A 27,186-nucleotide genomic window follows, 5' to 3' on the forward strand; every position below is an offset into this window, starting at 1 on the left:
CTCCTTCCCCTCTCCCATATTTCATTTATTAATTAATAATTTTTTAAAAATTTAATTTCTTATGGATATGCATGATGGTGAGATTCACTGTGTTATATTCATGTATATAAATAGGAAAGTTGTCTCAGATTTATTCCACTGTCTTTCCTTTCCCCACCCCTGCTCCCCTTCATTCCCCCTTGTCTACTCCATTGAACTAATCTCTGCCACCCCTTGTTATGGGTTAACTTCTGTATCTCAGAGAAAACATTCAACCTTTGGTTTGGGGGGATTGGCTTATTTCACCTAGCAAGATAGTCTCAAGATCCATCCATTTATAGGTAAATGTCATAAAATCATTCTTCTTTATGGGCTGAGTAATATTCTACTGTGTATATATTCCACATTTTCTTTATCGCTCATCTGTTGAATGGCATCTAGGTTGGCTCCATAGCTTAGCTAAATTGTGAATTGTGCTACTATAAACATTGATGTGCTATGTCACTATAGTATGCTAGTCACTATAGTAATTTTAAATCCTTTGGATATACACTGAGTGGGATAATTGGGTAAAATAGTGGTTCCATTCCTAACCACCATTTTTTGAGGAATCTCCATACTGCTTTCCAGAGTGGTTGCACCAATTTGCAGTCCCACAAAACAATGTTTAAGTGTATTCTTTCCTACATCCTTTCCAACATTTATTATTACTTATATTTTTGATCATTGCTCTTCTGACAAGTGCGATGAAATCTCAGTGTAGTTAAATTTCTCAATTGCTAGAAATGTTGAACATTTTTTCATATATTATTTACCAGTTCATATTTCTTCATTTGAGAAGTATCTGTTTAGTTCCTTTGCCTATTTATTGATTGGAATTTTTTTCTATGTTAAGTTTTTTGAGTTCTTTATATATTCTGGATATTAATGCCTTATCTGATGTGCAGGTGGCAACGATTTTCTCCCATTCTGTAGGTTCTCATTTCAAGCTCTTGATTGATTCCTTTGTTGAGAAGAATCTTTTTAATTTGATGCCATCCCATTTATTGATCTTTTATTTTATTTCTTGGACTTTAGGAGGTTTGCTAAGGAAGTGAGTTTCTGAGCTGATATGTTTGGCCTACATTTTCTTTTAACAGGTGCAGGGTTTCTGGTCTGAAAACTAGGTCTTTCATCCACTTTGAGTTGAGTTTTGTGCAGGGTGAGAGAAGAGGAGTCAAATTTCATTCTTCTACATATGGATTTCCTGTTTTCCCAGCACCATTTACTAAAGAAGCTATTTTTCCTCCAAAGTATGTTTTTGATACCTTTGTCTACTATGAGATAATTATATTTTGTCTCTGTGTCTTCTATTTTATTCCATTGGTCTTTATGCCTCTTTTAGTGCCAATACCATGCTATTTTTGTTACTATATCTTTGTTGTATAATTTAAGGTCTGCTATTGTGATGCCTCCTTTTTCACATTTCTAACCAAGAATTGCTTTAGCTATTTGGGGCCTCTTGTTTTTCCAAATGAATTTCATGTCTGCTTTTTCTATTTCTATGAAGAATATCATTGACATTTTTATGGGAATTTTATGGATTCTGTATCACACTTTTGGTAATACGGTCATTTTGACAATATTACTTATGCTTATCCAAGAAAATGAGAAGTCTATTTTCTCAGGTCTTCTTCAATTTATTTCTTAAGTGTTTTATAGTTTTCATTGTAGAAGTCCTTTACCTCTTTTGCTAGATTGATTCCCAAGTATTTTATTTTATTTTATGCTGTTATGAATGGGATCATTTTCCTAATTTCTTTTTCAGAAAATTCATTATTGGAATATAGGAATACAGTTGATTTATGGGTGTTGATTTTGTATCTTGCTACTAGGCTGAATTCATTTATGAATTCAAGAAGTTTCTTTTCTTATTTGGTACCAGGGATAGAACTCAGGGGCACTCAACCACTGTGCCACATCCCCAGCCCTATTTGTATTTTTTTTAGAGACAGGGTCTCACTAAGTTCTTTGTGTCTCAACTCCTTAACTGTGGGATTATAGGCATGTGCTATTGCGCCTGGCCAAGTTCTAGGAGTTTTGGGGGTCTTCTAAATATAGGGTCATGTCTTTGGCAAACAGATAGTTTGAGCTTTTCTTTTCCTATTCATACCTCTTTAATTTCCTTCTTTTGCCTAATTTCTGTGACTAGAGTTTCAAGGATTACATTAAATAGAAGTAGTAAAAGTGGGCATCCCTGTCTTGTTCCTGTATTAGAGGAAAACACTCTAAGGTAGACTTTTGATGGCTTCTTCAGTTTCATTACTTAAACAAGCTTTCAGTTTTTCTCCATTCAGAATGACGTTGGCCTTAGGTTGTTGTATGTAACCTTTACAATGTTTAGGTGTGTTCCTTCTATCTCTAATTTTTCTAGGTTTTAAACATGAATGGATATGTATTTAATTCTGTTTTTGTGGTGTTTTAATAATGTAATTATTTATTGATTCCTTTATGTCGAACCAATCTTGCATACCTGGGATGAAACCCATGAGGTCATGGTGCACTATCTTTATAATGTGTTTTTGTATGTGATTTGCCAATGGTTTATTAAGACTCTTGGTCTGAAGTTTTCTTTCCCTGATGTGTCATTATCTGATTTTGGTGTCAGGGTAACATTTGTGTCATAAAATCAGTTTGGAGAAATTAATTTAAATAATTAATTTCATTCCTTTTCTATTTCATGGAATAATTTAAGGAGGATTGGTATTAGTTCTCTTTAAAGGTCTGGTAGAACTCAGCTGAGAATCTATCTGATCCTAGGCTCTTCTTTGTTGGCAGGCTTTTTTTTTTTAAATTTCACAATTTTTAAAATTTGTCCTAATTAGTTATACATGATAATAGAATGTATTTTGACATATTATACAGGTTTGGGGTATAACTTCTCATATTCTGGTTGTACATGACATACAATTAAATTGGTCATATAATCACATATTCACATAAGATAATAATGTCTGATTCATTCTACTATCTTTCCTGTTCCCATTCCCCCTTCCTTTCCTTCATTTCCCTTTTTCTAATCCAAATACTTCTATTCTTCCCTAACTTCCCCCACCATTATGAAATTAGCATCTACATATCAGAGAAAATATTTGGCCTTTGGTTTGGGGGGATTGGCTTATTTCACTTAGCATGATATTCTCCAGCTCTATCCTTTATAGCTTCTTAAATTTCATTACTTGAAATTGACCTATTTAAATTTTCTATATCCTCCTGATTCAGTTTGGGTAGGTCATATGTCTCTAGGAATTTGTCAATATCTTCAAGATTTTCTAGCTTGTTGGAATATAAATTTTCAAAATAGTTTCTGATAATCCTCTGTATTTCAGTCATGTCTGTGGTGATATTTCATTTTTCATCATGGATTTTAATAACTTGTATTTTTTCCCTGTTCTGGTTAGCTTGCCTAAGAGTTTTATCAATTTTGTTTGTTCTTTCAAACCAACTTTTTTATTGATCTTTTAAAATTATTTTTTAACCTCAATTTCATTGATTTTAGCTCTGATTTTAGTTATTTCCTGTCTTCTAATGGTTTGTTCTTTTTCTAAACCCTTGAGATGTAATGTTAGATTATTTATTTTGTATCTTTCTATTCTTTAATATATGAGCTCAATGCTATGAACTTTCCTCTTAAAATCACCTTCATAGTGTTACAGAGATTTTGATATGTTGTATCACTATTCTCATTTACTTCTAAGGATTTTTTTTTAATTTCTCCCTTAATTTCTTCTATTATCCATTTGTCATTCAAAAGTCTCTATGTGTTGGTCATATAATCACATATTCACATAAGATAGTAATGTCTGATTCATTCTACTGTCTTTCCTGTTTCTATTTTTATTTTATTGTTGATTTCTAATTTCATTTCATCATGATCTGATAGAATAAAAGGCATTACCTCTATTTTTTTATCTGCTAATATTTGTTTTGTGGCCTAAAATATGGTCTGTTTTAGAAAATGTTTCATGTGCTGCTCAGAAGAAAGTCATTGATAAATGAAATATTCTATATGTGTCTGTTAGATGTATATTATTAACTGAATTTTTTAGTTCTGTAGCTTCTTTATTTAGTTTTTGTTTAGATGGTCTATTTAGAGAGGCATGTTAAATTCACCCAGTATTTTTGGGTTATGGTCTGTTTGATTTTAGGATTTGTTTGATGTACAGAGATGTCCGTTGTTTGGTGCATAAATATTTACAATCATTGTTTCTTACTGATGTATGATTCCCTTAAGCAGTATGAAATGGCCTTCATGGTCTCCTCTGATTACCTTTGGCTTGAAGTCTGCTTTATCTGATATGAGGATAGAAATCCCTACTTGTTTATAAGATCCATGTGAATGGTATTTTTTTCCCATTCTTTTTGCCTTCAGTCTGTGTATGTCTTTGCCTATGAAATAAGTCTCTTGGAGACACCATATTGTTGAGTCTTGTTTTTTAATCCAATCTGCCAATCTTTGTCTTTTGATTGAAGAGTTTAGCAAATTTACATTCGATGTTTTTATGAAGAGATGATTTTTATTTCCTGTCATTTTAATTTATTTCTGGTTTTTTAAATTTGAATTTGATTCTCTCTTGATTGACTAGTCTTCTAGTGTAGTTCCTTCCTCTGCTAGTTTTCATTTTTATTTTTCATTTCTTCTTCATGAAATATTTTAGTTAATTCTTTTAGCTTTTGTTTGTTGTGGAAGATTTTTATTTTACCTTCTAGTCTGAATCTTAATTTTGCCGGGTATAGTATTCTTGTTTGGCATCCATTTTCTTTCAGAGCTCAGTATATATTATTCCTAAACCTCCTAGATTTTAGGGTTGGGGTTAAGAAATCAGTTAAGATCAGATTGGTTTACTTCTAAATATGAGCTGTTAATTTTCTCTAGCAGCTTTTAGAATTTTATCCTAATTCTGTATGTTAGTTGTTTTCATAATAATATGTCTTGGAGTAGATCTGTTTTAACTTTGTATATTTGGAGTCCTGTACACCTTCGCTTGTTTGAATTCCCATTTCATTCTTAAGGTTTGGAAACTTTTCTGTTTTTATTTATTTCATTAAAAAGATTGTGCATTCCACCAAGTACAGTGGCGCACACCTATAATCCTAGTGGTTTAGGAAGCTAAGACTGGAGGATCAAAAGTTCAACACCAGCCTCAGCAAAAGCGAGGCACTAAGCACTAAGACAGTGAAACCCTGTCTCTAAATAAAATACAAAACAGGGCTGGGGAGGATATGGCTCAGTGGTTGAGTGCCAGGTTTTGTTCCTCGACTAAAACGCTCAGGGATCACTCCAGTTGAACTGGGCTAACTGGGCTGCACAAAATAACCACACAAAAGACAGAAATAATTTTGGGGGGGAGGGAATTCGTTGTGACTGCTCCTCTGACCTTAAGGGTCCATAGAAAGAGAGAGAGAGCACATGCTGACCCCTTTTATTGAGGAGAAGCTATTCAAATGAGGCAAGGGGTCAGGTTTCAAGGGGCTGAGTCTATCTTCATGATGTCCACTGTCAGCAGGTTGACTGACATCTAGGTAGGCCACACCCAAGGGTACAGTATAAGAAGGGGACACACACAAGGTGTTTCCATGGAACATTCTATCCCAAACAGGGCAAGGGGTAATATTACAAAGGAATAGGTGAACATAGCTTCACCCATGGAGCTGTAGCCAGACACACCCATGCACGAGACACCAACCCTCGAACCCAAGAAGGGTAGGGAAAGTCTAGCAGAATGCTGCCTGACACCTCAGCACCCAGCCAGGGAGTGTGACTTAGTCACATGCAAGGTCTCCCACAGTTGAGTACCCCTGAATTCAACCCCCCACCCCCCTAAAAAGATTGTGCATTACTTTAATTTGTATTTTAGAGCCTTCATCTAGCCCAGTGAATCTTAAATTTGGCCTTTAATGTTATCCCATAATTCTTAAATATTCTCTTCACGGTCTCTAAACATCTTTTCTCTATGGTCAACTTTATTTTCAAGATCATAAACTTAGTCATTGATGCCTGAAAAATCTGTCTTTCAAGTAGTCTAGTCTATTGGTGATGCTTTTCATTGAATTTTTCATTTGGTTTGTTTATTCCTTCATTTTGAGGATTTCCAATTGATTCCTTTCAGAATCTATATCTCCTTATTGAAATGATCTTTCACTTCTTGTTTTTTCTATCTGATTTCACTCCTTATGTTGTCTTTCACCTCATGGAACACTATGAACTTTCTAAATTCCTTTTCTGGCATTTCTTCCACTGTGGTGTCAGTGAAGGATGTTGTTTAGGCATTTGGAGTTGTTTGGGATGATTTGTTCCCTGTTTTTTTTCATATTGTTTGTATGTTTGCACCATCTATCAGTATGGTTCTGAAGTAACAGAGTTTCTACCCTGTGAACTTGTAGTGTCTCTGTAGGTTTCCAGTACCTCAAAGATTAGGGAGAAATAATAGTAACAACCAATGCAAACAATATAGAGCATTAAACTAAATACTTAATTCCTGCTATGACATCTACAATGTTAATTGCTACAAAAAAAACCCAGAAATGGTAGGGTCATCAATTTTCATCAGCACAAACAATAAGTAACCCTGTGTTATATCTGGCATTAAATCAAACAAGAGGTATCAACTGTGGCATCCACAGCAGTAATTACTGCAGTAGCATTAATGGTGGGGGCAGGTATTATATAAACCAAAATAGTGCTAAAATACGGTAAGATTAGAGTTAATTAGGATAAAATAAAATGTGATAGGAAGGCAGAAAAGAGTTTATAATTCCAAAATGTGAACAAGAGAATGCAGAAGATATGTAGGATGTGATGGTTATAAGGAAGGAGAAAAAAATAGTAATAAAAAAAGAAAGGAAGAGTGAAAGAATAGTAGATTTTGGCTGTTAGAATAAAAACGAGAAAGAGAAACAAACAGACAAATAAAAACCAATATAAAACAAAACCAAAATATACTATTCAAAAACCCTAACCCTAAAAGACAAGGCAAGGAAAAATAAGTACATTTTTAAAAGTATTACACATGTGAAAAAAGAAACCAATATGTATATGTGTATATGTCCATGAAGCATTCAGCAGACATACATAGAAAATATAAACACACACACAAAATTAAAATTAAAGAAGAAAACGAGAGAGAGAGAGAGAGAGAGAGAGAGAGAGAGAGAGAGAGAGAGAGACTGATTCTTAATGAAAATTAAGGAATTGTTTTCACTGATGTGGTCAGAATAGTCAGTGAGAATATATGTTCACAGTCTGTGCCCAATTATTTTTTTTCCATTTCTTCTTGAGCTACGTACTTGAGTTATATACTGAACATGACAGTAAGAGCCAAGGGTTATTCCCTTCCTTTTTTGTGTGTTGCTCACCAAGTTGCAAGTTGGAATTCAAAAATTATCAGCTTTGCTTCTTACCAGTATTAGGATGGGATGGGAGGTGCTGTCAGCTAGAGTTTGGTCTGCTCAGAACAATTTGATGCACTCCCAGGGTTGGGCTACTGTAGAGTTCTGTGAGTGCAGTTTCATTAGGTGGAGTTCCCATGGTGGTTGTGAGCTTAGATCCAATCAGGCCCCAGATGCTTTTCTGGGTGATGACCGCTCTAGAGAGATTAGATCAAAGCACCCCTAGGACCCACCAGTTGCCCATCTCTGCTGGGAGACTATTCAATAATCGATTCAGGAGGCTGAGGCAGGAGGATGGTTAAGTTCAAGTCTAGCCCCCCAACAACTTAGTGAGGCCCTAAGCAATTTAGTGAGACCCTGTCTCAAAAATAAAAAAATAAAAATAGCTGGGACTGTGGCTCCATGGTAAAGTGCCCCTGGGTACCCAAAGGGGGAAACAAAAAAGAACTAGTTGTATATCCTGTGATAAATGAACTCTTTAAGTTTGTTTTGAGGATTATAAATAACCTATATACAATATCTAGCTTAGCATTCAGTAAGCAGTTTAATATATAATGGCCATAATTACTATTATTATTGCATAAATAATAGTAAATGTTCTTTTTAGAGACAAATTACAGAGACTAATGAAATTATTTCCCTGACCATTAATATCTCTTTTTATTTGTGTTAGTGGACATTGTATCTGTTTAAGGTGTTATAGGAAGGAAATACAAAAGAATACTGGTAGGCTCTACATCATTTCTTGGAAGTATTACTTCATAGTTTGTGATACCAAGTGATATGAGCAGCATAATTACAAGGCTACTTTCCAGAAACAGTGAGTCACTCAGATGTGTGCATTAGGACAGATGGATGGATAACCTTGTTTGTTCAAAAACAACAAACTATAGACAGAGTAAATTAGATGATGATAAATATATAAATTAGTAAAAGAACTTAAGAGAAGACATCAATCTTTTATGTCTATGTGGAGCTTGGGATTAAACCCAGGGCCGGTGCATGCTAATCATGCATTCTACCACTGAGCTACATCCCCAGCTCAAGAAATGATAATCTCAATTATTCTTATGTTTATTTTGATTTGTATAATTGTACCTCTATATATTCAAGCCTGTTATCTCTCTTTATTTCATATAGCTATTGGATGAACTCCCAATGATTTACAGCTGTTGCATATTTGTATACTGCATGTAAGTACTTATATTTAGATTTCAGTTGCTTTTGATATACTTTTGAATTCATATTTTTCTCAAGGAATTAATATAACAATTCAGTTATATTACTAGGATATTATAATGATGCAGAAGATTAGAAATTTTATGATATCAATTAGGAGAATAATTTCTTGGAAGTATTAATAATGTTATTTATTAACTTTTGTGATATCAAACCCTGTATCCAATTTAGATAAAATCTTAATTGTACTTAAGTTGTTCAATTTGCCTTTCCTTATGGAAAGAATGTACAAATTTAGATACTGGTTATATTTATTATTCCACGATATATAATATCATTAACAGTTTCTTAACAGAAGCTTGCCAGAAAAATGAAGTGCACTTCTAGTTGTACAATAATGTGTCATTTTAATCTCTTTGTTTTGAAGTTGCTTACTAAATAGTATTTGTTTCCTTTTAATTCTTCTTATTTTAAATCACAGTAAAGCTGTCAAGGATGTGCTTATTTTGATTGGCTGTTTACAAATATGAATGGGGATATTGAATCCAAAGTTCCCTTTCTGGTTCATATTTTTTATTTCAATCTCAAGGTAATTTCTATTTCCTGAGTGACAAATCTTGAAAAATAAAATGAAATAACATTAGTAAGCATTAATATTGCCTTTGTACTGTACTAGACAGCATACTACACCATCTCTAATTCTACACAGTTGTGCAAGATAAATGAGTATTGTCCTTATTTTGTAAATAAAAAAGTGATGCACAGAGAGATTTAGTAACTTTACTAAGTACTTAAGGGAGCTTTTTTATTGGAGGTCCCAAGAAAATTTCCTGAGCGTTCTACCCAGGTCCACCTCTTACTTTTGACTGACTGCAAGATTACATCGGATTTTCAAGTCCCCACTGCATATCACAACCCTGTACATGACAACTTTAGCTCATACTGACAATGCTAATTGGAGACAGTTCTTACAGGTTTAATGGTTAGGGAGAATTATCCTTATTTCCTTGTATTCTGAAATCTGGTCTGTGTAAAAGTAAAAAAAAAAAAAAAAATCCCCTTAGAGTATCAGCATTTAGGGCCTGCATTTCTCCTGCAGCTAACAGGTTGTTTGCTGAGGAATTAACATATTGTGTCCAGTTAAGCCAGGTAGGGCTGCAGGAAAATTGCTTTGAGAGAGAGAGAGAGAGAGAGAGAGAAAGCTTGTGGGGATCAATACAGTGGGCCCAGTTTATAGAATTACTTCCTTAATCTTATATTCCCACTATTCATGTCTATCTCTTCCTTATTCCCACTTCTAAAAAAGTTAGTAGCATATACTAAAGTAACTCAAAGGGATTTTTATTGCTGTAATAAACCATACTACCCTTAGTTCTAAACCTTTACTAAAAGCTCAGAAACAATAAAAGGAAGAATGCCCATTTATTGGTTAGATTTGTATGGCATCAAACCCTATTGTCCTGTTTCAAAGGTAGGTGAAAAGAAGTTCAAGAATAGTGATTAAAAAAAGTAGGGATTGGCAAACTTTCTCTGTAAAGGACCATATAGTAAATATTTTAGGCTTTGCGGGCCTAGGGTCTGTGTTGCAACTTTTCAGCCTTGCCATTGTAGGAGAGTAACTTACAAAAACAGTCTCAGAACTAGTTAAGGTGGTACATGCCTATAATCCCAGCCTCCCAGGAGACTAACACAGGAGGATCAGAAGTTTGAAGCCAGCCTGGATAAATTAGTGAGATCTTAGAATAAAAAAAATTAAAGAACTGGGAATGAAACTTAGGAGTAGAGTAACCCTGGATTCAATCCAAGGTGCCACTATTAAGGAAAAAAAAAAAAAAACCCTCAGGCTGAGAAATTGGCCCTTAAGCTATAGTTTGCTCTCCCCATCTAAAAAAGTACTTGCGAATGAGCTCCTTTTAGTAACATATTTTAAAAACTATTCTGATATTTTTATATCTTTAGAAGAAAATGTTCTTGGGCTAGTAATGATGACCATATTGGGAAAAATACTAGATAATCATATAAAATGGGTTCAGAAAACACTTGTGTATTAGGTTAGGGAACAGAAGGGTATTACTTAGAAATAAGGATAGGACTGGGGATTGGGAATGTAGCTTAGTGGTAGAGCACTTGCCTAACATTCATTAGGCTGCAAGTTTGATCCACAGCTACACAAACACATACACACACACACACAACGGATATTAAAATTTATAGTTCAGTTTCTAGCTCTGGTAATTACTACCTGCATGACCCTAGGTAAGTCAATATTTCTATTTCTTCATTTGTTTCTCATTGGAAGTTGTAGTACTTACAAATTTCTCATGAAGATTAAATTAAATGATTTATTTGTTTATAATATAAACTTGTATGCTGTTGATGTGTCAGGCACTGCGATGGGCACTGGGAATTGGAAAAGTAAGGAGTGAGCTTTTACCTCAGAAAATCTGAAGTTTTCAGTAGAAGAAACAGAACCAAAACCAAGCAGTCTACCATGTAATGTGATTAATATTCTACCTTAGACATATGCAAAATTCAGTAGGGTAGGAAAGGATAGAACTTGCCACTTTATGAAAATGAAGCATGGTCTTCCGACTGTCACTGGGAATAGAACAAGTTTCAAAGTTCTACCACCTCAGTATATAAAAAGGAATTTCTGTACACTGCTTCCTTCCTTCCTTCCTTCCATATGAGGGATTGAACCCAGGGATCATGCATACTAGGCACGTGCTCGACAACTGAGTCACATCTCCAGACCCTGGCGTAGTATACTTTAAGTGACTCTTAGAAGGAAACAAAAAGACTGAAATAATTTTAAATCATTTTACTGAGGTATGATTAACATATAATAAAATGTATTTTAATTATATTTATATATATAAAGTATATTTAATTGTATAATTTGAGTTTTGACAAATGTGTACTTACATCATTACCCTTATATTAAGAAATAGAACATGTTGATCACTTGAGAACATTCCTTTCTTCTGTATTACAGTTCATCCTGACCCCGTCCCCTGCTTTTTTATAGATTAGTCCTATCTGCTCTTAAATTTCATGTAAAAGGAATTATGCAATATGTACCTTTTTATGTCTGCCTTCTTTTGTTCAATATGATTTTTTGAGGTTCATCCATGTTATTATCAGTATCAGTAGTTCATTCTTCTTTTTTAATGCTAGTAGTAAGTATTCCATTATATAGATATACCATTCACCAATGATGTGTATTAAAGTTGTTACCAGTTTGAGTCTCTTATGAATAAAGTGACTACATACATTCTGTGTACAGGTCTTTAATTGGATATATGTTCTCATTTCTATTGGGTAAATACCTAGAAGTGGAATTTCTGGGTTGTATAAGTCTTCACTTTATAGGAAACTGCCAAACTATTGTCCAACATATTATATTTTATTATAGTTCTACTAACAAATATGCGAAGAATCTCATTGCTCCATATCCTTGGTAATACTTGGTTTTACCAGTCTTGTTATTTTTAGTTTTTCTGGGGAGTATGGAGTACTGTCTCTGGTGTTTTAATTTGCATTTCTTTAAGAACTATTGATGTTGTCTATCTTTCCATGTGCTAGTTGGTCATTTGTATGTCTTAGAAATATCTGTTCAAGCATCTAGAGATATAGCTTAGTGATAGAGTGCTCATCTAGCAAGCACAAGACCCTGGCTGTGATCTCCAGCACCATCAAAGGAAGGAAGGAAAAAAACTAAAAAGAAGTGTCTATTCAAATTTTGTGCTTTTTGGTTAGAAACTGAGTTATTTTTCTTCTTATTGAAGTGTACAATTTTAGGGGGGGGGATTGAAGTCCTCTCCAGTATTTATCTTAAATATTTTTTCAGTCTATGAATTATCTTTTCATTTTCTTAATAGTGTCTCTTTATTTTATTTTTTTATTTTTTAATGTGGTGCTGAGGACCGAATTCAATGCCTCATGCATGCTAGGCAAGCGCTCTACCACTGAGCCACAACCCCAACCCCCATTAATGGTGTCTTTTGATGAACAGAGTTTTAAATTTTTACGAAATCCAATTTATTTTTTAAAATTTTTATGTCTAGTACCTTTTGAGTCAGAAGAGATCTTTGCCTTCCCCATGGTCAAAAAGATTTTCTATTTTGTTTGCTTTTTTCCCCAGGAGTTTTATTAACTATAGTTTTTATATTTAGGCCTATGATTCATTTGAGTTAATTTTGTGTATAATGTAAGGCAAAGTTGAGGGTCATATTTTCCTCTGCTTGTAACTGGTTATTGCATAACATCATTGTTTTTCTTTTTTTTTTTTTTTTTTAATGTGGTGGTGGTAAGGATTGAATCCCCATTTTCCCCTGCTAGTAACTGGTTATTGTGTAACATCTTTTTTTTGTGGTGGTAGTGTAGTGGTGGTGAGGATTGAACCCAGGGCCTTGTGCATGCAAGGCAAGCACTCTACCAACTGAGCTATATCCCCAGCCCTGCATACCATCTTTGGAAAAGATTATTCTTTCTGCATTAAATTATTTTTATTTTTTTTTAATATTTATTTTTTTAGTTTTAGGTGGGCACAATATCTTTTTTTTTCTTCCTATGTAGTGCTGAGGATCGAACCAGTGCCTCATACATGCTAAGTGAGCACTCTACCACTGAGCCACAACCCCAGCCCATGCATTGAATTATTATGAGTTTTTTTCTAGTCTGTTCTCTCCTTATGTCAATACCATGTTGTCTTTTAATTGTAGCAAGCATTATTTTAATTTTTTTTTTTTTTTGGTATCAGGGACTGAACCCAGTGGTCCTCAACCATTGAGCCACATCCCACCCCTTTTTAAAATATTTTCTTTAGAGAAAGAGTCTCTAGGTTGCTTAGAGTCTCACTAAATTTTTGATGCTGGCTTTGAACTCTGAATCCTCCTGCCTCAGCCTCCTAAGTTGCACCTTATTGTAAATCTTGAGATCAGTCAGAACAGTCCTCCTGTTCTGTTCTTTTTCAGTATAGCTTTGGATGTCCTAAATCCTTTGCAATTTTGTATTCATTTTAGAGTCAGCTTGCCAACTTCTATGAAAAAAAGTCTGCTGGAGGGGCTGGGGTTGTGGCTCAGTGGTAGACTGCTCACCTAGCATGCATGAGGCACTGGGTTCGATCTTCAGCACCACATAAATGTAAAATAAAGATATTGTGGCCACCTAAAACTAAAAAATGAATATTAAAAAAAAAGTTTGCTGGAGCTAGGGATGTAGCTCAGTGGTAGACCTAGTTGCCTAACATGGAGGAGGAGGAGGAGGAAAGAATGTAGGAGAAGGAGGAGGAAAGAATGGAAAAGGAGGAGGAAAGAATGGAGAAGGAGGAGGAGGGAAGGAATGGGGAAGAAGAAAGAATGGATGAGGAGAAGAAGGAGGAGGAAAGAATGGAGGAGGAAGAGGAAAGAATGGAGGAGGAGGAGAGAAGGAAAAAATGGAGGAGGAGGGGAGGAGGGGGAGGAGGAGGAGGAAGAGGAGGAGGAAGAAAGAAGGAAAGAATATTCAGTCTTCCAAACCATGAATGTAGCATAATTCTCCATTTGTTCAAGTTTCCTTTCATTTCTTCCAGAGACATTTTATGTTTTTTCAGTACATAGTTGTTGCACATACTTTGCTAGCTGTAACTCTAGATTTCTAATGATTTTGGGGTACTTATTTTAAGTGGTATTACAATTTTAAAACTTTATTTTCCAGATGTTAATTATTAGCATTTAGAAATACAATTGATTTTTTTTTTTGAGAGAGAGAGAATTTTAAAATTTAATTTTTAGTTTTCGGTAGACACAACATCTTTGTTTGTATGTGGTGCTGAGGATCAAACCCAGGCCGCACACATACCAGACGAGCGCGCTACCGCTTGAGCCACATCCCCAGCCCTACAATTGATTTTTGTATATGAATGTTTTATTCCATGACCTTGTTAATTTCACTAATCAGTTTTTCTGTTAATTCCTTAGGACCTTCTTTGAACTTATCAAGTGTATAAAGCAGATTAGACCACTAACCATTTTAAACCTGTCTTGCCTTCTATGTGCATATGCTTGTTCATTTGTGAAACACATACTGGAAAGCTCTAGTATGTTAGGGTGCATCTTTGTGTTAGGTGTGACTGGGCCCTATATAAATAGAGAGTCAAAGAACTCATTGTCTAAAGAAGGGTATAGATAAGAAACTGACTATGATAAAGTAAGAAATAAGCCAGGCTTCCCAAAGACCTTTGGTTTCTTAATAAATAATCTGCTTTGAGGGCATCTAAAATGATAAACAGACATTTCTAAGCTATTGACAGAATGAAAATGCTGTCAAAATTCATAAATATCCTACCTAACTTTTTAAATCAACTTTCAAGCCATAAAGTCATATAATTTAAAAGAAAAACAACATCCAGGCTGGGGATGTGACTCAAGTGGTAGCGTGCTCGCCTAGCATGCTTGAGGCACTGGGTTCAATTCTCAGCACCACATAAAAATAAAAATAAAGATATTTTGTCCACCTAAAACTGAAAAATAAATATTAAAAAAAATCCACCTGACATCCTAACATTTTCATCATTTTCCAAGCCATGAATTCATAGAAATTAAAGGCAAAAGGGAACTTAAAAATCAGATATTGCAATCCACCTTTCTTTACAGATAAGGAAATAAGAATTGGGTCCAACTTCCACAATGAATTAGTAAACTGAGAGAATCTTCCTATTGCCTATACCAAGACAGCCCTCAAAAACAGGGTACTTACTGATGGCCAATTATGTTTATATTTCCTTATTTACTCTGTATCTCCTGTGCATCAGATACTATCCTAGTGACTAGATATATGAAAAAGTAATAAGATTGTATATCTGCATGCTAAGATTGCACCATTCAGTTGGGGAAACAGATAAGAAAAGAGACAATTATAAAAAGTGATTTTTTAAAGTAGTTTTCTTTAGGGATCATTTGTTGCAAGACATAGAAACTTACTGAATCTAGCTTGAGTTAAGAGGTTTATCTTTTGTAAGAACATCAGGAAATTGTATGGATCATGACAGCAGGAAGTACAGACTCACTTCACTAGAAATGGAATGGTTGCTTCTTCATCTTTCCCTCTTTTCTGCATTCCTTCCTCTCCATTTATCTTCAAATCTTTATATCTATTTTTCTTTCCCTGAGGAATATTTTTCTGCTCATTCATCCACTTATTCATTCACTTTGGCTACCACCAAATATCAGCCTCAGATCTTAAGTCCATTTGACTTCATACTTTGAAATCATCTCTATATTTAATTGATTAGGTTTCTGGATCCCCAACTCCAGACTTTCAGGAGAGAACATTTGTCCCTACTTGTCTACTCCTTATCCCCGCAGCCTCTCATAGGCTATAGGAGTACAGTTTCTAAGAATGTGGTTGGAAAGAAATGATGTGTATTACTAGACCACAAAGGTATGTAGGTAAGTGGTAAAGTCCCAATCTATTTGTTCCTGTTATATATTCTTAAGAAAGTTTCTTTCTTTCTTTTTAAGGTTTGAATGTTTCAAGATGAAGAACTCAGTAAACTACCATCTACTTTTTACCCTAGTTCTATTCAGTTTATTAGTAACCACAGTAAGTCATAATTTGTCTCTTAACAGATTAAGCATATGAATTTGTCGTTTATGGAGAAAACATTTTGCTTCCTGTATTTGCTTGAAGCTGTTCAAACTGAAATGTTTCTACATATAATTGGAATATCTCATTTTCTGATATTGCTTCTTTGTTTCCAAGTGTTATTTTTCCTTATAATTGAAATAACCTTTGTAATGTTTAATTTTTTAAAGGAAGAAAGGTCAAAAAGAAAATAGTTAGTATCAATGGAGAAAAATTAACTTTTATCATGAATGGACATATTACCTCCTATTTGTTAAAGAAATTGGCTCCACTCCATTGGATCTAGTTTGACTATTTTAATGGTTAACCTTTTCCTAATAACTTGAGGTAGACAGTCACTTCTGATCCTATCCTACTTTGTGCTTTTCTTCCTCAAGTGAATTGCATTTTGTATTAAGAAAATATTAATTTAAACAAACACTTCAGGAAAACCTACATGTCAGGCACAAGAAATACAGAGGTGCCTAAGAAGCAGTTACTATCCATAAGGAATTCATTCTATTAGAGAAATTAAACTTGTAAACAAAGAAATGTATCAAAAGATAATAACTGAAATACTAGAAGTAAATGTTAATTATATGTGATGAGGTAAAAGAAAGCCAATCAAGACTGCTTGACTATTCCTTATATCCCATAAATATGTGTGTATTTTTATGTTTTTATGTATCAATCAAAAATAAATTTAATTTTTTAAAAAGTCTACTTGAGTAGGTCATGGAAAGCTTCAGAGAGAGGAGGCAGCTGATTTAGATTTTGGCTGATAATTGAAAGTTCATCCAGCCTCTGGGCAACAGTGTGGCAAAACATTTTGAAATAGTCTTTCATATGTCCATGGGTATAAAACTCTGGAACCACATAAAGAATTACTGTTTTTAATTATTTGCTAATGTCAGATATTGTACTGAATACTTTACCTTTATTGTTTCATTCGTCACCAATAGAATTGGGAAAGATTTTATATAGGTGGATATATGATAAGTGGGGAGTAGTGAATGAGCTTACTGAAATACGTTATAAAGCTCATTGTTTGCCAGATCTTGCAATTTTAATTTTTATTGTCAAGGCAGTGGAGAGCCATTAACTGGCTTAAAGTGGAGAAAAATGTAATCAGATATGTTTTAGAAAGATTACACTGGTTATGGAGGATGGGGAGAAATAAGGGCTAGGGATATGAGATTCAGACTATAAAGTAACATATAGGAATGAAAAAATGCTGACATAAATACCTATCTATGGGACCTGTAGTCCATTGAGTAGAAAAGATGGAAATAGAGTTTTAAAGGAGTTGTTAGAATGGCTCCTCAGTTTATGGCCTGACTGCCAGTATATGTAGTATGCCCTTAACCATGATAGGAAACTTGGAAGATGGGCAGCTTTTTCAGGAAATTTAATGGATAAGTTCATATCATTGCATAGAGGTAGATAAATTCAATTTAAATATGTTTGGTTTGAAGCTCCCAGCATTAATAACACCTGAGGCTTAGCAAGTAGTCTGGTCCAAAGATGTAGATTTGGCAGTTGGAAGGGTATAGGTAGACTAGATAGGCGGGAATAGATGAACTGGCACAGAAATTGCATAGACCATTATGATGACTAAAGATAGAATCCTACAACTACAGACAGAAGAGATAGAACAAGCAAAGCAGTCTGAGAAAAGTAATAAGATATATATAGGAAAGCCAAGAGCCCAATGTAACAGGAATTTTTAGAATGAAAAGTAAATAGTATTAGTTTCCTCTGAATGGACGTGAATAAAATGAAGATTTAAACCTAATAGAAATTTTGAAGTAGAAAACCAAGTAATCTAAATGAGAATACTGTCACCAGTAAATTGGTGAAGGCAGAAGCTATATTCCAGTTGTTGAGATGTTAAATAAAAGGGTGAAAGAGCACATATGCAGTATTTTCTTGAGTTTCTAAGCTTTGCCTAAACTACATGCTAGCTAATGATGAAAGAATCCAAGAAGAGGTGAAAAATAGTCTTGTTACTGTTTAAAGAAGAGAATAAAGTAAGTCTAGAGAGTGTCAGTGAATTGCCTTGCCAGCCAAGTTTATCTAGAGAGTAAGTGGCAGAGACAATATTGGATCACTTTCTAAATTAAGAGATGATGTAGTTAGGAATAGGCTTTGGAGCTGGGCATGGTAGCATGGGCCTATTATCTGAGCTATTCCAGGGGATGCGGCAGAAGGATCACAAATTTGTAGTCAGCCTGAGCAACTTAGGGAGACTGTGTCTCAAAACAAATTATTTTAAAAAGATCTGAGGATGTAGCTTAGCTGGCATGCACAAGGCCCTGGGTTCAATTCCTAGTACTGCAAAAGAAAAACCAACAACAAAAAAAGGTTTTAGAATCAATGAGATCTGAGTTTAGATCTAACACTGTTACTTAGTAACTGTGGGACATTGGGCAAATTACTTAGTCTTTTTCAGCCTTAGTTTTCCTTACCTATAAAATGTAGGTAACAATAGTATACATTTCATATTAGTTCTGAAAATTAATATTGGCATATAGCAAGGACTTCATAATTTTCTTCCTTTAAAAAAATATATCTTTGAGAGCATGCCCTTTTGTATTTCTTTTATTAGTAGCTGTAAGAATCTGCTTTAACCATACAAAGGCAAATTAGTTGTTTCATTTGGTACGGGGATCAAACCCAAGTTCTTGCTCATGCTAAGCATACAATCTATCACTGAGCTACACCCTATAGCCCCAGAAATCACTTACTTTGAAATAAGGAATTCAGATTAAAGGCATTTTTCTTTTCCAAGTTTAAAGTTACTGATATATATATTGTCTCAGACACATTATTTTAAAGCCTTGTGGCTGTTCAAAGGAAATAATTTGATCACTTTGAGGCTAGAAACTTACTCCAGAAATAAACTTAGTAGCCAAATTGTATGAATTTGTAAAACTTTATTAAATCACTACATTAAATGAGGATATAGAGATATTTACAACCAGTCCTTTCTATCAAAGAAATTCTTTTCTTGCAGAGAGAGAAAGAGAAAAACCAAATGCCATAGTGATGGTGGGTAGGAGGCATACTTTGAATTGAATCTTTTTGTTGGTGGTGTTTTTCTAATTAGCTACACATGACAGTAGAATGTATTTTGACACATCATACATAAATGGAGTATAATTTCTCATTCTTCTGGTAGTCCGTGATATAGAATCACACCAGCCATGTAATCATATATGCACATAAGGTAATAATGTCTGATTCATTCTACTGCCCTTCTTACTCCCAAACCCCCTCCTCTGCTTTCACTCCCCTCTCTAGTCCAGAGTATCTCTATTCTTCCTTAGCTGCCCCTTTCCTTTTATTGTGAATTAGCATTCGCATATTAGAGAAAACATTCAGCCTTTTGTTTTGGGAGTATTGGCTTATTTTCACTTAGCATGATATTCTCTTCCACTTACCTGGGGAATGCCATAATTTCATTCTTCGTTAAGGCTGAGTAATACTTCATTATGTGTATATACCACATTTTCTTTATCCACTCATCTATTGAAGGGCACCCAGGTTGATTCCATAGTTTAGCTATTGTGAGTTGAGCTGCTATAAACGTGTCACTGTAGTATGCTGATTTTAAGCCCTTTGAGAATAAACCATGGAGTGGGATAACTGAGTGTTTCCATTCCAAGTTTCCTGAGGAATCTCCATACTGCTTTTCATAGTGGTTGCATCACTATGGCCATTTTCACAATATTAATTCTGCCTATCCAGAAGCATGGGAGATCATTCCATCTTCTAAGATCTTCTTCTATTTCTTTAGTGTTCTGTAGTTTTCATTGTAGAGGTCTTTCACCTCTTTAGGTGAAAAGGTTGATTCCCAGGTAGTTTGTTTTTTTTTTTTTTTTGAGACTACTGTGAATGGGATAGTTTTCCTAATTTCTTTTTCAGCAGATTCATTATTGGAATATAGGAATGCAATTTATTTATGGGTGTTGATTTTGTGTCCTACTACTTGGCTGAATTAATTTATTAGTTCTAGAAGATTTCTGGTGGAATTTTTTTTTGCATCTTCTAAATATAGAATTGTGCCATCAGCAAATAGTGATAGTTTGAGTTCTTCCTTTTCTATTCATAACCCTTGAATTTCTTTCTTCTGTCTATTGCTCTGGCCAGAGTTTCAAGGATGATATTGAATAGAAGTGGCATCCTTGGCTTGTTCCAGTTCTTAGAGGGAATGCTGTCAGTTTTTCTCTGTTGAGAATGATGTTGGTCTTGGGCTTAGCATATATAGCTTTTACAAAGTTGAGGTATATTCCTACTATCCCTATTTTTCTACTGTTTTGAACATGAAGGACTGCTGTATTTTGTCAAATGCTTTTTCTGCATCTATTGAGATGATGATCTGATTCTTGTCTTTAAGTCTGTTAATGTGATGATGAGTTACACTTATTGATTTCCATATATTAAACCATCCTTGCATCCCTAGGATGAACCCCACTTGATTGTGGTGCACTATCTTTTCAATATGTTTTTGTATGTAATTTGCCAGAATTTTATTGAGAATTTTTGCATCTGTGTTCATCAGGGATATTGGTCTGAAGTTTTCTTTCCTTAATGTATCTTTGTCTGATTTTGGTATCAGGGTGATAGTAGCCTCATAGAATGAGTTTGGAAGGGTTTCTTCCTTTTCTATTTCATGGAATAATTTGAGGAGTATTGGCGTTAATTCATCATTAACGGTCTTGTAGAACTCAGCTGAGAATCCATATGGTCATGGGTTTTCTTGATGGTAGGCTTTTGATGGTATCTTTGAATATTAACAGATGAGTATTTGCCAGCAGGGAAACATTTCTGAACAAAGTAAGGAGAAGCATATTTAAAGTTACAAAAGCATGAAACTAGTACATCTGAAGAAGCACAGTACTTTTTGGAACGGAGGATGAGAAGGAGACAAGAAGATAGCAGTGAGGCCAAACAGAAAGGCAGGAATTGTAGGAGACCCTGAGGTCAAGCTGAGAAATTTGAACCTTGTCTGTAAGTGATGAGAGTCATTAAAGGGTAGTGATTTGAATTTTGATTCTTGTGTACCACATCATTTAAAAATTGTGCTCCTGGGGCTGGGGTTGTGGCTCAGTGGTAGAGTGTTTGCCTGGCATGTATGAGGCTCTGGGTCAGAATCTCAACACTACATATAAATAAATAAAATAAAGGTCCACCAACAACTTAAAAAAATATTTTAAAAAATGTGCTCCTATGGGGCAATGCATGCATGTTAAATATTAATCAGGCATTGGGCTTAAATAATCTGTGTGACACTGGATCCTAAAACTAGAAATTGTATAACTTGGAATGCATCTAGGTGATCAAACAGATTAATAACAAAAGAGTGAACAGGAAATTTGTTTTAAATGTCTTCATTTATTGAACATCTACTGTGTGCTAGATACTTTCATGTATTTTAGCTTGTCATTCCTCTCCACTATTATTCTTCATTACCCAGATAAGATGAAGTGGGTCTTTTGATTCACTGACTCGCCCATGGCCTGTAACAAATAAGTGTCCAGAGTTTAACTCCTGTCTCTAAATCTTTCAGTGTTCTTTCTACTATAGAATAGATGCAGTACAGGAATTATCAGCATAACTTCCTCCCTCTTCATGAGTCTTCATGCATTCTTCTATCTACTTGATTATGACACAAAGGCCAAGAAGTCAGAGTAGTTCACAATAGATTTGAAATATTTAATTTACCATGGCAAGGTTAGCACTGGTAGAGAGCCATCTGTATGCACTAGCACTTTGTGTGCCATGCTACCTAATCTGATTGGCTTTACATGATTGGAGTCAAGTCCAAACAAAATGAGATTAGCAGGAAAGGTTTGGGATCTACAAAGTGGATGGAATAGGTTTTTATTCCCCCTCCATAATACACTTCATTCACATGTATTTTTCTAATATTTTGCAGGTTTACCTTCATGTAAAAGATCCCATATTTCATCAGGTAAATATTTTAAATTATCACACATTTGATTGTTTTTTTTTTTAATGTAGCTTTAGTTTTAGGTGGATACATTAGTTTGTTTTTATGTGGTGTCGAGGATCGAACCCAGTGCCTCATGCATGCTAGGCGAGCACTCTACCACAGAGCCACCACCCCAGCCCCCACATTTGATTGTTTAATAGTATATGCTTGCTTTGTGTTTCACTTTTCTAGTAATTATATGTAGACATAGCTTTTAGTGAGAGCCTAAAAAAAGTCAGTGTTTAAAACAAGACGTTGCAAACATAAGTGCTTGTGGGAACCAGGTTTAGGTAATAGGAACATATGTAACAGCCAAAGCCAAGGTCCAGCCCTTTATTATATTCAGTAATTCAAGGGCAGGATTACTCTTACAGACAGAAATAACCAAGGAGCATACATACATACATACACACATAAAGTCTTATATTATGATCTAGAAAAGAAAAACTGCATGGGCTGGGAGTATATAATTCAAGTGGTAGAGTGCTTACCTAGCTTATATAAGGACCTCAGTTCAATCTTCAGCACTAGGAGGAGCGGGTCAAAGGACAGGCTGCAAATTCTTTGACTGTTTCCACCTTAATATATTTTAGTACATTTTGTTGAGACAGGAGGTCATTTACATTGAAGGAAGCAAACACAGGAAACTTTGATGTAGGAAATGATGATTTAAGCATATCCCGTTATGAAACCAGAATGAAATAAAGTTGCAGACCTTAAATAAAGAGAACTGTTATTGATTGAATACAACCAGGTTCCTGGTACTACGTTGATTACTATACAGATTTCTAAACTCACCAGCTAGCCTACAAATTAGAGATTATTATGCATATTTTAAGGGAAACGAGCTCAGAGATATAAAATATATTGCTCCTGGGTGATGGACTTATTAAGGGGCAGAGCCAAGACTGTACCTTAGATTTGTCTGACTCCTATTACCATTTTTTTAATAAACTTGCTAACATAAGTAAATGAATAAGTTAGCAAGCGAGCACACTTTTCAGAAGTGTCAGAGGCCTTGAGGTTTTTAAAATATTTTGTGCTCTTATAAAAAAAAATAACATTCCTGTAACTTTTTTAACTCAAGCTATATAATAATCATCTAGTCAAAATCTGTTTGTTGAAATAAATTCCATAACCATTAGGGCCTTGCTTTTCTCCAGCCAACTGAAAGCATATGTATTAAAATAGATGCTACAGGGAAGGACATCATCACCTTCTTATTTATTGTAATTTGAAATGCTGTCATTATCATCCTTTCATTAGAAAAATTTATTTACACAGTGAAAAACATGCAGTTTATTTATATGAAAAAATCCTCAATTTTTATAAATTTTATTTGGCTTTATAAGAATGAAAAATTATAACTGCAAAATAAAAATTGGAAATCTGGGGTTAATTTGTATAATTCTATGACCACCAATTTTCCATTTTATGTTTTAGATCTATTTGACACTGTACAATAAAAATAACAAACTTATTATATAGCTATTCCTGCTGCAATATCCAGTAAAACAAATATTTTCTTCTGTGTATAGCAATAATATTTGCTGATGAGAAGGAAACAGGTTGAAAACTAGGTCTATCCATGTCCACTGTGGTTTATACGCTAGGCCTAGACTTTAATAATCAATTTCAGAGGGACTGGACTGGTGAGGTTGCTCATTGGTAGAGCAACATAGTTAGGTACTGGAGGGCCCTATCTTTGATCCCTAGTGTCACAGTGGGGGAAGAGGCAAAATAGGAGCTTTCAGACAGTTGAACACATGAAGGTCCTGAAAGTACACACTTAAATACCAGATAGGACATGGGAGCTATGTGCACCTTCTTCCAAACCTCACCATACTCATTCCTTCATCTATATTTTTTGTAATATCCTTATAATAAACAGCTAAACAATTGAACAAATAAGTCTGAGCTCTTAATGTTGGAGAAATAAATATGGAAAAAGGAAGGGCCAAAAATGAAATCTGGAATTGGATTGAAATTGGAAGTTCTTATATGAACTCATAATATACAATATTAAGAAAAATATGTGGGGCTGTGATTGTGGCTCAACGGTAGAGTGCTCACCACCACATTCGAGGCCCTGGGTTCGATCCTCAGCACCACATAAAGATAAATAAAATAAAGTATAAAAATTTTTTTTAGAATATGTGGATAAATATATGATGAAAGTTAACATCTCCAGTTAAAGATATGATGTTTAGATATGGTGTTTCTCCTAATATGACACATTGGGAAGGACATATGAATTGTCTGGTGTTTGCACCAACAATACATAACCTGAGATAATCAGGAGGAAAAATGAAACAAACCCAAACTAAAGGACATTCTACAAAGTAACTTGACTATTCCCTTAAAAAATTAAGACAAAAGAAGATTAAGGAATTGTTCCGGAATATTGGAGCACTTGTCTAGCCTGTGTGAAGCCCTGAGTTCAATCCCCAGCACAATAAAATAGAAAAAAAAAAAGACTTAAGACCTGACAACTGACAACTAAATATACCTCATGGTCTTATATCTTCTTTGCCTACGATGAATGTTATTAACATAATTATAAAACTTGAATAAAGCCCTTGTATTATATCAGTGTTATTTTCCTAGTTAATAATATTTATACTGTGCTTGTGTAATAGAAAGTCCTTGATTTTTAGGAAATAAAAACCAAAATATTTAGGGATAGATAAAGAGATAAGTAGATAGAGGAGATGTAGCATGAGGTTAACATTTGAGGAATCCGAGTGAAGGCTAGATGGAAGTTCTTTGTAGCATTCTTGAAACTTTTCTGTAAATCTGAAGTTATTTAAAATTTAAAAGTTTAAATATTAGAATGGCATACTTTAATACATAGTAATTGTATTTTAAAATGTCAGGGTTTATAGTATTTGAGAAATTATATCCATTGCAACTATTCAACTTACAGTGAAAATTTTAGATTTCAGCCTACAAATGTGTAGGTAGTAAAATTATTCTGTATATTAAATGGTAGATACATCGTCCATACCTATAGTATTGTAAACACCAGGAGTAAATCTTAATGTTAACTATGAACTTGGGTGATGATGCTGTGTCCAATAGATTCTTTGTAACAAATGTACCACTGTGGTGTATGATGTTCATAGTGGGGGAAACTGTGTATGTGTGCACAGGGGCTATGTGAAAACTCATGATATTCCTGCTGCATTTTGTTATGAATGTAAAAATGCCCAAAAAATAAAGATTATTATTTTTTAAAAATCAGAATATATAAATGAACAAGTAGGAGGGAGAAGTAGGATGATGTTAAGGTGAAACAGGTAATCTGAGGGTGAAAGACTTCTATTAATGTAACTACCCCTCCATGTTTTTTCCAGAAATAAATATTTTATTCTCTGTGTATAGCAGTAATATTTGCTGACAAAAAAAGGAAGCAGGATGAAAAGTAGGTCTGTGAATGTCCACTGTAATTTTTGTCCTGAGCCTAGAGATTTAAAATCAGGATAAGGAGGGTTATAGTCATAGCTCGGTGGTAGAGCACAGTTAGTATTCATTCAAGAAACATCCACTGTGTACTTTCACAGTACCAAGTTCTGAGACAGAAGCTGAAAATAGGCAGCAAAGACTTTAAGATCTAAAGTCAAAGAAACCTGGATTCATATCTAGACTCTCCCACGTAATAGCAATAAGCTATTTTGTTTTCCTAATTTGTTTTTGTGTGTGTGTGTCCACATGTGTGTGTTTCAAATGTATTTGTCTCCCCCATGCAAACCTAGAATGCAAGCTCTATGGAAGTAAAGAGCTGTATCCCCAGAGTCTAATACAGAGCTGAGCAAATAATAGATATTGTTTAAATATTTGTTTTGTAATGGGATATGTCATGAAAGCAGGGTAGGGAAAGATCATAATGCACCAATTTTAAAAAGTGAAGGAAAAAAAGATGATTAAGAGTATTGAAGGGGTCGTTTGATGAAATGTGAGATAATTGTATATAAAGAACAGTGAATGCAAAGAAGGTGCCTAATATTTCTAGGATAAGGCTTTAAGATGTGACTAACAAGATAAATAGGAATTTGCAGGGAGTCCAGGCTGAGAGAGGATGTTCAAAATCAAAGAAAAATGAGAACGTAAGCAGCAATTCATGCTTAAGTACATGGACTTTGAGTTAGATTGTTTGACTCCAAAGCTTGGGTTTGCCACTTGCTACGTGACCTTAGATAAATTATTTAATACCCTATGCCTCAATTTTCTTACCTATCAAATCACATTAATAATAGTACCTACCTCATTGGATTGTTGTAGAATTAAATGAAATAAAGCATGTAATGTGCTTGTCGCTGTGCTTTACTTATAGTAATAGATGTTAGCTGATGTTAGTTAATTGGGCTGAGAAGAGATGTGATCAAGAGATGTGATCAATTATATTATAAATTATAGTTCCAACAAAGGATAAGTTAGAGGAATGAAAGCAGATTAAATTAGGAAAGTACACAAGTTAGTATTTTCTGAAACACTGCCTTCATACCAAGTATTTACTAGGTTCTACAGATAGAAAAATAAATTAGAAACTTTCTCAACCTAGGAGAAAAATATGGCTTGGATGTAGCTCAGTGATAGAGCATCCATAGATTCAATCCCCAAAACTTCAAAAACAGTAATGATAATAATATAACATATGGCTTACTACTCATTGTATTTATATTTTGGATTTATCTAGAGGTTTAAATTTTTTCAAAATAAAATTTTGGGAAAATTAGGTAACAAAAAAAAAAAAGGAAAGAAAGTGATGAAGCCGTTAAAAATACATGCTTCTATAGTACTTATCAAGGAAGAAGATTTTGATATACTTACTTATCATGAAATTATTTATTGGATAGTCTTATGTTTAAAAGTATTTGTGAAACCAAACTGTTGAAGTAGTTAATATCAGAGAACTTTGTTCTATCACTCAAAATTTATTTATATTGGTAATCTAAAAAATAAAGGAAGGTGGGGCTAGGTTGTGTCTCAGTGGTAGA

At 34.3% G+C, this 27,186-nt stretch overlaps 1 protein-coding gene across 7 annotated transcripts in view; it reads left to right on the plus strand.

Moving 5' to 3' along the window:
- The window catches only part of Acer3 (alkaline ceramidase 3), a 170,622-nt gene that overhangs the window by 101,783 nt on the left and 41,653 nt on the right, over positions 1 to 27,186 (plus strand). For 5 of the 7 annotated variants that reach the window (XM_078046706.1, XM_078046704.1, XM_078046708.1 and 2 more), the window contains 3 exons: positions 8,548 to 8,600; positions 16,089 to 16,170; positions 22,133 to 22,168. In XM_078046706.1, coding sequence (XP_077902832.1) covers positions 8,548 to 8,600; positions 16,089 to 16,170; positions 22,133 to 22,168 — 171 coding nt within the window. The remainder of the gene's footprint in view (positions 1 to 8,547; positions 8,601 to 16,088; positions 16,171 to 22,132; positions 22,169 to 27,186) is intronic. The other 2 variants (XM_078046705.1, XM_078046711.1) reach the window with 2 other exon arrangements.

Source organism: Ictidomys tridecemlineatus, chromosome 4, assembly GCF_052094955.1.
Source record: "Ictidomys tridecemlineatus isolate mIctTri1 chromosome 4, mIctTri1.hap1, whole genome shotgun sequence".
NCBI lineage: Eukaryota > Metazoa > Chordata > Mammalia > Rodentia > Sciuridae > Ictidomys > Ictidomys tridecemlineatus.